At 36.8% G+C, this 14,488-nt stretch overlaps 3 protein-coding genes across 3 annotated transcripts; 1 reads left to right on the top strand and 2 right to left on the bottom strand.

Annotated features, from left to right (window-relative positions):
- The first annotated feature begins 3,894 nt into the window (after positions 1-3,894).
- Positions 3,895-7,902, top strand: NDL2 (N-MYC downregulated-like 2). The gene is made up of 11 exons (XM_021944817.2): positions 3,895-4,086; positions 4,946-5,045; positions 5,598-5,695; positions 5,833-5,921; positions 6,184-6,244; positions 6,351-6,437; positions 6,519-6,596; positions 6,687-6,743; positions 6,863-6,918; positions 7,104-7,239; positions 7,342-7,902. The coding sequence occupies exons 1-11, from the start codon at positions 4,027-4,029 to the stop codon at positions 7,570-7,572; spliced, it is 1,053 nt and encodes a 350-aa protein (XP_021800509.1). The 5' UTR covers positions 3,895-4,026; the 3' UTR covers positions 7,573-7,902.
- A 359-nt stretch (positions 7,903-8,261) lies between these two features.
- On the bottom strand, positions 8,262-9,796 carry LOC110744806 (inorganic pyrophosphatase 2-like). The gene is made up of 4 exons (XM_021944818.2): positions 9,513-9,796; positions 9,245-9,366; positions 8,948-9,149; positions 8,262-8,845 (listed from the first exon to the last, which is right to left on the bottom strand). The coding sequence occupies exons 1-4, from the start codon at positions 9,648-9,650 to the stop codon at positions 8,456-8,458; spliced, it is 852 nt and encodes a 283-aa protein (XP_021800510.1). The 5' UTR covers positions 9,651-9,796; the 3' UTR covers positions 8,262-8,455.
- A 142-nt stretch (positions 9,797-9,938) lies between these two features.
- Positions 9,939-14,249, bottom strand: ATH1 (homeobox protein ATH1). The gene is made up of 6 exons (XM_021944816.2): positions 13,761-14,249; positions 12,881-12,916; positions 11,299-12,585; positions 10,660-11,006; positions 10,451-10,511; positions 9,939-10,334 (listed from the first exon to the last, which is right to left on the bottom strand). Exons 3-6 carry the CDS (start codon positions 12,427-12,429, stop codon positions 10,164-10,166), a joined length of 1,710 nt encoding a protein of 569 aa, XP_021800508.1. The 5' UTR covers positions 12,430-12,585; positions 12,881-12,916; positions 13,761-14,249; the 3' UTR covers positions 9,939-10,163.
- Between the last annotated feature and the right edge of the window lie 239 nt (positions 14,250-14,488).

Below are 14,488 nucleotides of genomic sequence, written 5' to 3'. Positions count from 1 at the left end.
CAACGAAATTGTGACATGAAACTCCGAATTATTGTAATCCGAAACTCAGACTTGAACTCATATCTGTCACCAACATTTTCATTATTCTTAAAAACCAACTTCGTATAAATAGAGTACAATCTATATTTTTGGATTCCATCCTAGGTTTTTCAAACTTCATTTTATATCATGAACCAAACAAACCCTAATTCTTTTATTAAAACTTTGGGACATTGCTTAAGGCCCAAACTAAACTGGCATAGTCTTCAAGAGCCCAGAATGTTGACACGGGGCTGACCCATGAACTCAAATGGTAGAAAAGCAGCCCATTCAGTTAGATTGTTGTCGTTTTGTTCTGATATGCCTTGTCGTTTAGTCGTGGTTTAAATGGATTGGCCGCAGAGGATTGGGTCGGGCCTGTTTCAACTCTAACTCCTCTTCCTGACAAGTCCTTATGACCGACAGGAACAAGCCAATGGGGTTTAAGTGGGCCCACTTCTCTCCAAGCGTCCACACTTGAACTGGTCACGTGTAATACGTGGTGTGAGTTCCAAGCTCCAACGCGAGCAAACGACATTCACAAGTCTACCTGTCGTCCAGCTTTTCAAAAAAGTTTTTTTTTTTCATTCCCTCGCCTGCATGCTGAGTTGAATCTTAATCTCTATAAATAGATAATTAAATTTTTTTTTGTATATAAAATAATTATAAATATTATTTGAGGATTTAATTTTTAAAATGGTGCCAAAAAAGAAAAGCATTGTTCTTGCCCTGTATCACACGCAATGCTTATGCAAACTTTACTAATGATTTGCACAAGAAAGGTTTAAAAAGGGGCCAATTACGACGTGGCACTCGAGATTGAGAGGGACGGTCATAACTTTGATGTGCGAGGAGGAGAAGAACCCACAGATTATGAAACCATACCAAACCTTTTTCCTTTCTTTTTCCCTTACATTAGCTTGGAGTATATATTTTATACTTTTAAGTCTTACGAGAGTTAGAATAATGTTAATGTGAATTGTGCGTGGATGCATGAAAGTACTTTTACTCGTTAATCATTGTCATTAGTGCGTAACTAAAAAATCATCACCTGTCCACTCGCGACTATCGGTAACACTCCTCTACAAATTATATGTGTTATGTTGCCAAACATGATGACCGACACAGCTTCTAGTTGTTGTTCAAAACTGTGGGAACACCAACAATGCGATTTATAAATGCCAAGGTACTTGGTTGAAAAATAAGGCAGAGTCGTATTTCTTTTCCTTTTGGCTAAGCTATATGTAGCCAATTAATAACATTTATTGTTTATAAAAAAAAAAACAAATTAATGTAGTCAATACCTTACCTGCCATAGCTTTCAAGAAAAGTTGTTCATCACTCTGAGCTGAGCTATCGCTTTTGTTGTTCTCATTATCAAACATTATTTAAATATGTTTCAAAAGCATTACCAAAATTAAAATATACTTTTAATGGCAAGCAATAATATGCCTAAAATTGCCTTTGTTATAAATAAATTAATGAAAATGATTTAAGCGCATATGGGAAATAATCTTTTGCCAATTACGAACTTATATAAATGAGAGTATTACCAGAAAAAGAAAAAAAAAAAGGAGGATAAAATTAAAGAAGATATAAAATGTGGTTGGTGGGGTAAATGGAGATGGGTTATTGGAACTTATGGTGTACTTATGTTAGTTTACTAGTCAAAGATTCTGGTCTATAACCTTACAAGAGTGTATAAAAAGAGTGAGTAATTCCAAAATAAATCATATGGGCATGTTTGGCTCGTGGGTTAATTAATTTAAAAGCGATTTAATAAGACAAACAGATTATGAAGTTGGTAAGTGTCATATAGACGGCCGATGGGGGTTTTGATTGACAAGACCTCTCATATAAGAATAGTGACCTTTGTGTGTTTTGCTAGATTGCATATGTGGGGAGGGAGTTGGTATAATTTAATTGGTGAATAAAAAAATGGTGTGAATTCTAGTAACAATAATTTTATGAGAAAATTCCTTTTTGGCTCTATTTGAGTGATTGATTCGTGTTGCAATTTCATTAAAAAAACATGGAATTTAGTAGGTGGTTCTATATGTAATAACTTCTAAAATAACATCAAATAATTTCATGTTAATATATTTTTTTAAAAGATCTTAAACTTATAAAGTCAGTAATTTTAAAAATATATATATATATAAGATTAGAGAATAATCAGCACCATTGATTAAATGGACTCGTATCTAAATATAATTGGTCTTGATTATTTTATTTTTTTAGTACAAGCGATAGTTTAAATTACAAGGGATGAGAATTTCTCTCACACACACAGGGCTACACCCGTTGGCTGAAATTTTCTTTAAACAGGGATGCACAATGACATCTAAAAAATAATAAATAAATAAATAACCTAGATGAAATGAATCTAAAATTAAAATTGGAAGTCAATTCAATCCCCACCTTTAAAATCCCAATTGATAATAATAGAACGTGCTTGTTAAGAATTATAGGCAAATTATGAGAATTATATAGGCTGTGTTCTGTTTGTGTGGCAATTTCCGTTGAAAACTCGTTATCTGGTATTAGAAAAACGTTTCACTAAAATGACAAAAAAGTTGTGTTAAAAAAAGAACATTTGAATTGCTGTCTGGTGAGTGCTAATGACAGATACCAACTTGAATAATTCAATAATCATATTTTTAAGTTGTAAGCTAAATCTAGCCACACGATGTCTCAACCACAGATTCCTGTGGGTTGAGATGATGAAAGCCTACCATGCATCCCAAAAATATTAATTATAAAATGCCATTACAAAATCTATGTGTATCTTTGCATATGAACAAAACAAATCCATCAGTATATTCCAATTTCAGCTACATACATAACTTACACATATATCACATTTCAGATTCTTAGAAATAGATGAATAAACCCCAAAAAATAAAAGAAGAAAGATAACCAAATCAATATAAATTCATACTATAACGCGTGTCATTAAACAAATCACACGTAAAATTATTTTTACAACTCAGTTAGTCTTACTTATTTTGTGGTACGCGTATGCATATGTATATGTAAATTTGAAAGTATTTTGAGTGTAACTTTAAATTCTCATAACTCGAAGAGTCGAAGTTTAATATTTGATCGTAAATATCTTAATATCGCTTGTTAATAGAAAAACCATTGTACATTTGTCTATTGTACGGACATAGATTTATTATAAATAAATAAACATTTTCGATGTTGTTCATCATATCGACTTGTCCATTTTGTTGTTGTTGGACATATCGACTTATCCATTTATTTTGTTGGACATATCGACTTATCCTTAGAATTAATAGGATTAATTACGACGCGTAATGGATCAGGTAAAATTGATGTACAAATAATTTGAAAACAATATCCCCGTCATTTAACAAGGACACGTAAATAATGGCACGCTTTGACAACTTTAATGCTCCCACAATTGCCAGCATCATATGGCTTATTTTACCATCTGGCCCTTGGTTGAAAATGCAACTAACAATTATTTGTCAAAATTTTACCTGAAAAAGAAAACAACTTCAAAAAAGGAAAAACAGCTTCAACTACATAACTAATTCACCAGAGCAGTAAGTAATACATGCCCATCTATCAGCATCACGTGTTTGCACAAAAATTATCAAATAGGGTTATTGTTTGAAAAGGGCAAAAAAGAAAAAAGAAAAATTAGGAAATCAGGGATAATTTGGTAAAATCGCAAAAACTGTCGGCTTCTATCTCTAACCCTGGTTAAATCAAAACCCGCGTCCGTGGTAGGACCATACCCCGTTCATACATACGGACCGCTCGTGAGCCCCTCTGGGATTAAGCGTCGGTGACTCGGTTAGCAACTCGTGCGAGTTCACCGCGCGTCAACATTTTAAAGAGACAGACAGAGACAGAGGCAGAGAGAGAAAGAGAGATTGATATATACAAATATAAATATATAATACATGGAAACCAAGTCCAATGCCTCAGCCATTTGAGACTTGAGAGAGAGAGAGAGAAAGAGAGAGAGAGAGGGAAATGGGGGATTCAAGTGATTCAGTGTCGGTGGATATGGAGGGGGTTTCTCTTGGTGGAAAGGTACCCACATTTCTATAAATTGTATTGTATTGTGTTTGTTTATGATTTTGCTTTTAACAACACTTTTGCTCTGTTTGGTTGCCGAGAAAAAAATGTTTGAAAGAAATTAAACCATGTAAGCATTGAACCTGTCAGGTTATTGTTAATGACATGGGTCTCATTTGAAATTTGTTTAATGCAAATATTGCATTGATTCTGCTATTGTGAAATGCCCCACCGTCTGATTACAAGGAATATGCCAAGCATTAGTTTTTCTTAAATGCATGTTGTATAGGAATGGTTTGTCTGTAAATTATGTGTAACATTGCTGGTTTAATAATTTAGCTAAGACTAGCAAATTCAGATTGTCTATTTTTTGTTTTTGTTTTTGTGTTTTTTGAGTTCTTGTTTTGCTTGAAACAGCGCAAGTTTCTCATTTGGAAGCCTGCATATAAGTCAAATTTCAAGTTAATTAGTTAGCAGTTTGATTTATCTGCTTTGGGAAATATAATGGGTTTTGTTTCGTAATTGTATGTAGATGTTCTTGGAGTCAAGGAATAAAAACTTATAACATTCTGTATTTGACGAATGCCAATATGCCCTTATGAGCAGAAGTGGTTAATTTTCTACTTTGAATTAAGGGTACCACTGTACATGAATGCTCTACTTTTCTTCTTGATGATATACTTTGTTTCCTTGGAGTAAATTACCCCAAAAGGCGGTTGAACTTTTTAATGTCTAGTTCTTCTCTTGAATGCTCATTTCAGTCATAACAATGCTTTGTCACTATTCTGTGTTTGTGACGTATATTATGTTTTCTCAATTTACTTTCCTGGAATTTTTGCCGGAATTGTATTCTTATTATGGAATCTCTCTGCAGGAGCATCTTGTAAAAACCTGTCTTGGCTATGTGTCTGTCGCTGTGTTGGGAGATCAGGACAAGCCAGCTCTTGTCACTTATCCTGATTTAGCCCTAAACCGTAAGTAAAACAAAATTTAGCTACCAATTATTATTATTTTTTGATGGGTTGTACTTGTGGTTTGTTTTTGTCTTGCATTTCAACCTTGTTCTACTTATTAGTTGGTTGATCTTACCCATCATATCGAGAATGCCATTTTTTTAGTATAGGTGTAAGAAGCAAACTATTAGTTGCTTGACATTTATATTTCTAAAATTCATTTTTATTCGTATTATTATTTTTTATTTTCTCTTGGGTGGCAGAGGGGCATTGTGTATTTTAAAGTGCAGTTCCAAAATAGTTTAGCTTTGCTCTTTTCTTCCTAAATTGGAGAAATTTATGAACTGTAATATAGATATTTACGATCTGGAGCGTCATTGATTAGTTCAACCAAACTATTTGATAGTCTAGGGAAAGTGAATTTATGTAGAGTGCGTAAGGATATAGTTGATTTGTTGCATTTGGACGTAAACGATTGATCAAGAGAAATCATGCACTTCAACATCATATTTTTTTCAGTGACATTACTTTGAAGCTCCAACTTAACTTTTGTCTTATTATGTGATTTATCAGATATGTCCTGCTTTCAAGGACTATTATTTTGTCCAGAAGCATGTTCCTTGCTGCTCCACAACTTTTGCATATATCATATCAGTCCTCCTGGCCATGAGGTTTGTAACTCAATAACTTGACTACATATATGGCTCCCACTTGATTCTCATGTCTACACGGGTCTAATTATCTTTTATATTGAGTGCTATTATTCACATCGTTTCTTATCTCGTGCTTTCTTCAAGAACTATTTCAGTTGGGAGCTTCTGCAATCAGCCTTGATGATTCTGTGTATTCTGTTGATGATTTAGTAGATCAGATTGCCGAGGTTCTTGATTTTTTTGGGTAATCAATTTTTCATTTTATGCTTTAACTTTATGTAAATCAGGAGCTTGCCTTAGAGTAATCTGAATTAGTTGTCTGTTAGTCAGAATGCTTCTGGTTTAGTTGTTGAAATAGATGTTTAGATGCATTTGCTATTGCTACACACGCACAAAAAAAAGCTCCATGAAGCTATCTTTTCCTTTAATACATTATTATTCTTTACGTATTTAGATAGATTGAACAAGGAAGGGAATTACCCTGACGTTTCTTTCTCTCTCTGTAGACTTGGTGCAGTGATGTGTATGGGGGTTACAGCTGGAGCTTACATTCTCACCCAGTTTGCTGTAAGATCTCTATTGGCACAGTGCACAATAGTGCTCATATGTGTTATTAATTTTTCCTATAAATCCTTTATGGATTTTCTGATTTATCCATAACTCTTTGCAACAGATGAAATATAGATCACGTGTCATGGGCTTGATACTTGTGTCTCCTATATGCAAAGCAGCCTCTTGGACCGAATGGCTGTATAATAAGGTTTTTTCCCCTTTCCTGGACCTGTCACTTTGTTCTGTTTATAGAATCTAGTTCTCACATAACATTTCATATCATTTGCAGGTGATGTCGAATTTACTGTACTTCTATGGCATGTGCGGGGTGGTAAAGGAGATACTGCTTAAGCGGTACTTCAGCAAGGTCTGCCATTGTTTTAGTTTAACTCACATATACTTGTGTCACCACATTTAAATTGGTTTGATTGTTTTAAGTTTTTAATCCTGGTGGCAGGAAGTTCGTGGTGGTGTTCACATACCAGAGTCAGATATAGTTCAGGCATGCAGAAGGGTCAGTGTTCTAGCCTTTATTACCTTCTCTGATTTATATTAAGTTCTTTGTCTGTGTAAATCAAACAATGAGGTTGGTCAAGTGCTGAGCACATGTCTAATGTGTGTATGCTCGTACAGTCACTTGATGAAAGGCAGAGTTCAAATGTTTGGCGATTTCTTGAAGCAATGAATGGGTAAATCCCGTCCCCAAAATTTCTTTTTAGTTTTTAAATGTTAACCTCCATTATCTTACATGTCAAGTTTTCTGTCACGTGAACTGCCTTTGTGCATCCGAGATGTCCAATTATATCCGCTTAAATAAATTAGAGTTTGACGCATTAGGTGGCATGGAATTAACTCTGTTTTTTATGTCTAGCAGGAGACCTGACATTTCTGAAGGATTGCGAAAGCTACAATGCCGTTCACTAATATTTGTTGGGGATAGCTCTCCGTTTCACTCAGAAGCTCTGTACATGACTTCAAGACTAGACAGACGATATAGTGCCTTGGTTGAGGTATGGAACCCATGTCAAATTCCTATGGTCATATCATGCATTAGTTGTATCTTTCCATAAATGTAAAGCAAGCTCATCACTGGAGGTGTGTGTGACCTACAGGTTCAGGCATGCGGGTCAATGGTGACGGAGGAGCAGCCCCATGCAATGTTGATACCAATAGAGTACTTCCTCATGGGATATGGCTTATACAGGCCTTCTCAGTCTAGTGTCAGCCCGAGAAGCCCCTTAAGTCCGTCCTGCATTGCACCGGAGCTTCTTTCACCGGAAAGCATGGGCTTGAAGTTGAAACCAATAAAAACTCGGGTTCGGGATCCTCATGAGAGAAGTTGAAAAAAGGGTTTGCAGGGAAAAACGGGTTTTTTTGTAATGTATCCGAGCCATCTGAGTTTGAGCTCTCGCTTGATTGGTTGGGGATTAAGAAAGAGAGGGGGTATTAGCGGTTCTGTAGATAAAGAAAGAAAGAGAAAGATACAAGGGAAAATTGATAAGGAAAGCAGACATCATTCTTTCATTTGTAGTCCACAAATGTTAGTTGGGGAGGGGGAGGGGGAGGGCTAGTTTTCTTCTGTATATCTGCGAAATAATTATTTAAACAACGAAAAAAAACGTACATTACAATAATGATATAAAATGGATGATGAACTTGTGCTTTCTCCTGTATGTTTATTTATTTCTTCTTTTTAGTTTCATGGATGACGTGGCACACTATGGAAGTTTCATGGTGGCTCATGTGTCAGCAGAAGAAAATGCAATGTCATTCTTGTTCACTTGCTAGTTGATGATAATGCCACAAACAAAATATGGTTCCATGAATCACTATGCATGCAGTCAAGGTGGACTTGGTGGAGTCTGTCATGGCCTGCATGATAAGATTGGCAAATTGCAAAGCTTGTCATCAATTATGAACAATTTCTTGCTCATCATCTTTCCTAGATGTCGGAACATGATCAATGGCCTATATTCACAATCCGACAATATAATATTTTATGTCGTCCGACAATCTGATAAGTGAATCACTATTAAAAGTAACTTTTGCATGAAGACAAAATAACATAATACAACAATTTTCAGCTGTACAATAGAAGGTAATCAAACCTTAAACCTAACTTAATTCTAACTTATTTGTCCACGCATCGTCGCCACTTGGATTAACTATAAGGACTTATGATACAACATTAAGCTACCTCAACATGAAGTTGTTCTTAAATCTTAACTACTGGCGAGGAAGTGGAACTGGGAGAGCATTTTGAAAGGCTTCATGGGCAGTGAGACAGGTCGAACTGTTTTGAGACTCACAGTCAACTGGAACCAATTGATCAGTTGATCTCGACTTGTTTTCAGTGAAGAATGCATTAACTGTGTTGAGCAAGACAGCCCCAAGCTCATCACACTCATTCCATTCGTAAATTTTTGCCTTTGTAAACAATGGATTGGCAGAAATTAAGTCCCAGATAGGAAAATCCCTCCTCGGCATCAGAAAATCTCCTTCTTCAAGCTTCAAACCTGCACAAAAATCAGGAGCTCCATCCCCAACATAGATGAACTGTTTATGTTTCTTCCCATCTGCTGCAACAGAAGCTTGCATCTTTTCCATTATTAGACCCTGTAACAAAAGAAACCCCACAAACATACTAAACCAATGTAATTAAACTTGTGATTTTGATTTGGGGTACTTAAACATATGCAATTAGTTTAGTTTAATCACCTTGCACATGCTGGGAGGGCAAATGGTACAGCCATGAGAAGATGAGTGGAAATCATGGTAGGGTAAGATTCTAAGCCTGCCCTGTTCATCAATAATGCTTGGGTTGGTGTTGATTTCTGAGAAACAATCCATTAGCCCATGATGCTTCAATATTGTGTCTATGAAAAATTCATTTGCAGCACTTAACACCCTCAGATCACACCTGCATGTGTTACAATTAGAATTTTTCATAACAATTATAGCATAATTTGTTCTGTTTTGTCAATTCATAGTATGTTTATAAGGAAAGGAAATTACCCAAAAGCATGGGCTGATTTGATTGCAGAGGCAATGTTGGGATGCAGTGGAATCTTCTTTAAACATTCTGCAATGTCCTCAATTGTCTTTCCACGAGAATGAAGCTCCCTCATCATTCTATCCTGAAGTTACACACCCAATTCAACAGTTAAATGATCCTTTGGTTTAGTGTCACTCAATCTTCATTTTAGAAGTACCAAGTTAAAATCTTGTAAACGACTGACAATTGTTGATAAAAAAAGAATAAAAAAAACCAATTGAAACACACCATAAGAGAGTTCCAAGGCATGGTAGGGAGGAGCTGTGTGAACAAGTCTTTGACACCCAACTCCTCCACAACCCAGTTGTCGCTATCCCAGTCAATGATCGTCTTGTCGAAGTCGAAAACGACGACCAGCCCTGCCATTGCTCCGGCACCACCACCACTTGGTAGCTCAAAAGTATCAAAGAGAGAGTAGAAGTAGTAGTGCGTGTAAATCAAGTGACAAAGAGCAGGCTTAAACCTTAATCTGTTTTTATAGGGGTTGCTTTAGCAAATTGCTTACAGCTTAGCAAGCACTGAGTCCCTGACAAGGGAGAAGGGTACACATGCATATACATAGTGGACAATGTTGTGTCCTGCGTGAACTATAAACTCCCACGTCCGTTTCCCAAACACTTTTTAGCATGCATGAACTGTACTTTAAATTAAGGATTAAACTAAATCACGCGTGTTAACCTTTCGGTTTTCATTACGAAAAAGTTCCAAAATAAATAATTTTCTAGCCATTTTTTTCCACAACGATTCTACTATTGCTTGCAAAACATTCTTGGGGGCAACGAGCATGGTCGCTGAAACCTACTCCTGAATAATTTCCACTATATACAATTGTAACATTAATGTTGTGGAATATGCCCCATTTTCCATTCGCTATGTACTTCAGTTCACACCAAATTTGTGATGGTTAATACTTATGTTGTGGTGGTGGCTTCTATTGTTTCTCTCAGTGTTGTCACTTTGACGAGTCTTTCGTCTGTTCATCTCCGAGTACATTTCCTCAATCATCGGTTTCCATAGCCGGACACGAGCGTTGATGAACCAGTTGGATACCTGGCATGGACAATTTTATAGAGAATGCGTTCTTAGAAGCTGAGGATTCAAATGCCAAACAAAAGGAAATTAAAACCAAAAGTTGGGGACGCAATAAAATCAGAGATCAAATATACCTGGTTTCTTGTCAATCCACTTTTCACTGCAAGGACATGCTTCTCTGCATCTTTAGGGTACCTGAAATCAATCAAATGGATAAGACATTCTAGGATATCTCTACTTACAAACACTTCATTTCAGCAAAATATATATTGCATTGTTTGAGCACATCACGATGCCGAATACTCAATCAAGCACAAGCACAAGACATAAATGAGAAGCTCACGGATGAAGGAAGTTTTGAAACATCCATGCACGTAAAACTGAGACGGATCTTTCAGGCAAGCCTCTCTGGGGTCTCCATATTTGATGTTCTTTCTTTTTTAGATGCTGCAGAGCCAACTGCTTGTGGATTTCAAAAGACCTTTCACTCTCAGTGGGGGATGCAGGGTTCGAATTTGCAGTCATTGCAAGGAAATGGGTGCTAATCCTTTCCCTCAGATTTTTATACAGTACAGAGATTGTTTGAAGGGCAAAACGAGCATGTATATGGGGATCCGTCTCGGTAGCAGCATGAAACGCTGATACAACTGTATGAATCTCATCTACACATTGGTTGTAGCAGTCATCAAGCTGCATCCACAGAAGAACAATATCAATCTCTTACAGTGCCCAAATACTATTTCCAAGTCCACCACATGAGCAAACAAATGTGCGAGAACAGGCCAACAAGGTTATTGAGGTGTAAAATGAAACATTTCTACACCTTTTGTCTATTAAGAAACTTTGATTTTACCAAATGTCAAATTTTAATCCAGTTTGTCTACAGGACTTCCAATATCTAAATGCACTTGACATCTAAGTTAGAATCAGAACCAGAACAGATAACTCTAGACTAATTAATAATACAAAAGAACTGACATACCATTTGTAATAGGGTCAGCAATTTGGATTTCTTTGTTTTGATTTCCTGTTTTTGCAATGCAGGCTCCTTATGTACCTCAAATCTACTGTCACTGTCAGCGTTCTCAGACACGATCCTCGCAGATGAAAAACTCGACTGGTCTAGATTTTCTAGTGAGTAGCTTGCAATGTCAAAAAGTATTTCCTGAACCACATGAAGATATCTTGATCCACATATTACTTGGGATAGTTGAGGAGGTTTGCAGGAACCAAAACTTAGAGAAAGCTCCTCACTGTTGCAAGAATTTCGCTCCGATGAGCCAAACCTTGTTTGATTCAAAGAAGGGTGAGCCATCCCAGAAGAACCAATGTCTGAACACTGATTTCGGATATCCACCCCACCAGCGATAGAAGGGCTGGATGTGGCAAGAGTTAGAGCGAGCTCGTTGCTGAATTTACAGGAACTGTAAGAATGATATGTCATTGCATTTTCACCATTTGATGATAACCATCCATTTGGATCCAGATTTCCTGTGGGTGAATATGGTTGAAACCCTGTTCTTACTGAAGTTCTCTCACCAAGTTCCGAAGGAGCTGCGTACTTGTTGATCTCCCACTGACTACTTATACTACCAAGTATTTCATCATATCCACAATTCACAGAGGTTGCAAACAGAGAATTAGAGTTGTTAGAGCAGTCATTTGAAACGTAAGCTTCTGAAGAACTGACCGGAGTTCCTGAAATTGCTAAGTTGTTGAGATTTTCTTGAAGACTACCCCTTGCAGCTAAAAGGGTAGCAAGTGAAGCAGCAGAATGAGGTGTTGCTTGGAACACAGTATTATCAGTGAAACTTGAACTGATGAATGAGGAGTCTCTCACATTATGCCTTCTTTGGGATGTAACAAATGGATTTGATTCAACAATGCCGGCACCGTTTGTGCCATTAAACTCAGAATGAGAATGCATGACAGGTTCTCCTGGAAAGGATGAAAGCACTGGAACTAAAGCCATGCCATGGTTTTGGTGATTAAGATCAAATGAATAGGATTGAACAAGTGAGTTCATCGTTGTATGTGGTACAATCCCATCCATGACAACCGAATTTCGGGCGGTCAAGTCCGTCGGGACATTATACATTTGATTGTCCATCATAAAAGGAGACAACAAATATCAGTTAGCATTGAGCATAAACAGCAGCTTTTGACACTCTGGGAAATTTAGTTTAACAAAAAACAGGGGAGATGAATATAATATCAGGCCACTCCTTCTGATAAGATGAACTGACGACCAATACAGATCGATCTTAGCCTGGAAAAGTTTCAAAATAAAGTTAAAACATAAACAACATTTCAAAGGCAACAAAGAGGGAAGTAAAACAAAACCGCACACAGTTTTTAGGTGCAGTCTGTGCTTTTAAATACCATGGAAACAGTTGGGTAAAACAGGATAGATGCAAACTGTCATAAACTCTATAAAATAATTACCATGGAAACACTTAACAAATTAGGTACATGCAAGTCAAGGTGTTGTTATGGAATCTCTCTTGATTAATCAATTGAAAGTGTTCTAGACAATAAACAAACAAGAGGTGAAAGATACCAACCTGCCACCTACTTGCAGAGGAGGAGCTATCACCCACCTACAAGAAACCTCAATGAGAATGCAGGCCTTTCTAGGAACAAACCCTTCTCTAAGGCAAAACAATGTTGTTATAAATCTTCAAATAGATTCATGGGATTTGCCAAATCAGACCCCTTAGATTTATAATGAGATGAAAGATGGAATGATGATTGACAACAATATAAGTATACTTCCCTTGGAACTCAGAACAAGCCAATTCAGTGAAAGTTCACAAGATATGATTCGTTTACTTTATCCGTAAAGCCTTACAGGGAGTACAATGAAAAATAACTTTGTTCCTTCTTTAACAAAAAGAACAAGGAGAAAAAGCTAATTATAAGGTCTCATGCATCCTTCCCCCCACCTTTCTCAAATCACAAGAAATGAAAAAGGCAACACAAAAGGTGAAGTTTTTTGTTTGAATGAACAGAAAAGTGGGAATTTTTTTCAAGAAAACCAAAACCCAAGAAACTGAAATTCAGAGTTTCAGGAATCAGGACCCATCAAGTTTTTTTTCAGAGAGTTCATCTCTCTTTCTTTCTCTAGCTAAAGCCACAAGATTTGAAAAAAGCATGAAACATAAATGGGTCTGAAAAATAAAGGACACCCCATCTCAGAGAACCCAATAAAAGAAAGAAAGAGAGTGAGTGAGTCAAAAAGCCAAAGAGAAATAAAAACAAATGAAAAGCTTTTATCACAGAGAGGTAAATGCTTTTATCACAGAGGTGGAGTTTGAATGTGTATGAAATTATGAAATGGACCCATTAATTAAGATAGAGAGAGTAAGAAGAGCCACACAACACAAAGAGCAAAACACATATAGAGATAGAGAGAGAAAGAAACACAAAGAGCAAACACATTACTCCATGGTGCAGTGGCAGAGTGCCACTCATTTCCTCTGCAGGCTTTAGAGGGCCCATCTCTTTCCCTCTCATTCTGATCTCTTTTGTCCTCCTCACCACCTCTCATTATCTGCTTCTCTGCAATCATCACAATCAAAATATCTGGATTCTCTCTGTTCAAGCCACTGTTCTTGCCAGGTCCCCTCAGCCCCATTTTTCAGAAATGCAAAATATAGTAAAAAGGCCTTTGCTTTTTAGCTGTTTTGGACACCAAGCCAGCTTAACCTGATGAGAAACAAGAGTAAATGTAGAGAGGCTCTCAAACTTTCTCTTCAGAATCCAACAACTAATGGCGTAAAAGGCAAATTGAGAGGTGAAAAGAGAGAGATAGAGAGATAGAGAGAGAGGGCCAAGGCACTGTGCCAGCAGTGTACTTTTGTAGACAATGCTGATGCAAGCAAACCCAAAATCTGATGAGAAAATCTACTTGGCAAATCTTCATGAATTTATGAGCAATTACAAACCCACCCACCCCCCTACTTTCTTTTGGCATAGTTTCTCTTTGCATGGATCAAAACCAAACCAATCCTATGCCCTAATTCTATAGGTTAGGATCACATAATAACTATCAAATAGGCTTTTAAAATCTAACAAGTAATGATGAGAATCTGCCAAACTGGTAAGATGAGATTCCATAATGATGTAGGAGTGGCTCTCCTCTCTCTCACTTAACTGATCTTGTTTTGAAT

This window comes from Prunus avium, chromosome 1, assembly GCF_965620075.1.
Source record: "Prunus avium chromosome 1, drPruAviu1.hap1.1, whole genome shotgun sequence".
Lineage (NCBI taxonomy): Eukaryota > Viridiplantae > Streptophyta > Magnoliopsida > Rosales > Rosaceae > Prunus > Prunus avium.
The sequence above is the reverse complement of the archived record's forward strand: the minus strand, read 5'-3'. Positions and strand labels throughout refer to the sequence as shown.

What these genes read in the sequence shown, in the direction of transcription:
- NDL2 (XM_021944817.2), top strand. Translation starts at nt 4,027, where the DNA reads ATGGGGGATTCAAGTGATTCAGTGTCGGTGGATATGGAGGGGGTTTCT. An exon ending in TCCTGATTTAGCCCTAAACC is followed by an intron (nt 5,046 to 5,597) that starts GTAAGTAAAACA and finishes GTGATTTATCAG; the next exon opens with ATATGTCCTGCTTTCAAGGA. An exon ending in ACATTCTCACCCAGTTTGCT is followed by an intron (nt 6,245 to 6,350) that starts GTAAGATCTCTA and finishes TCTTTGCAACAG; the next exon opens with ATGAAATATAGATCACGTGT.
- LOC110744806 (XM_021944818.2), bottom strand. Translation starts at nt 9,650, where the DNA reads ATGGCAGGGCTGGTCGTCGTTTTCGACTTCGACAAGACGATCATTGAC. An exon ending in TGCCTTGGAACTCTCTTATG is followed by an intron (nt 9,367 to 9,512) that starts GTGTGTTTCAAT and finishes GTGTAACTTCAG; the next exon opens with GATAGAATGATGAGGGAGCT. An exon ending in GCCCTCCCAGCATGTGCAAG is followed by an intron (nt 8,846 to 8,947) that starts GTGATTAAACTA and finishes CTTTTGTTACAG; the next exon opens with GGTCTAATAATGGAAAAGAT.
- ATH1 (XM_021944816.2), bottom strand. Translation starts at nt 12,429, where the DNA reads ATGATGGACAATCAAATGTATAATGTCCCGACGGACTTGACCGCCCGA. An exon ending in TGCTGACCCTATTACAAATG is followed by an intron (nt 11,007 to 11,298) that starts GTATGTCAGTTC and finishes CTGTGGATGCAG; the next exon opens with CTTGATGACTGCTACAACCA. An exon ending in TTTCAAAACTTCCTTCATCC is followed by an intron (nt 10,512 to 10,659) that starts GTGAGCTTCTCA and finishes GATTGATTTCAG; the next exon opens with GTACCCTAAAGATGCAGAGA.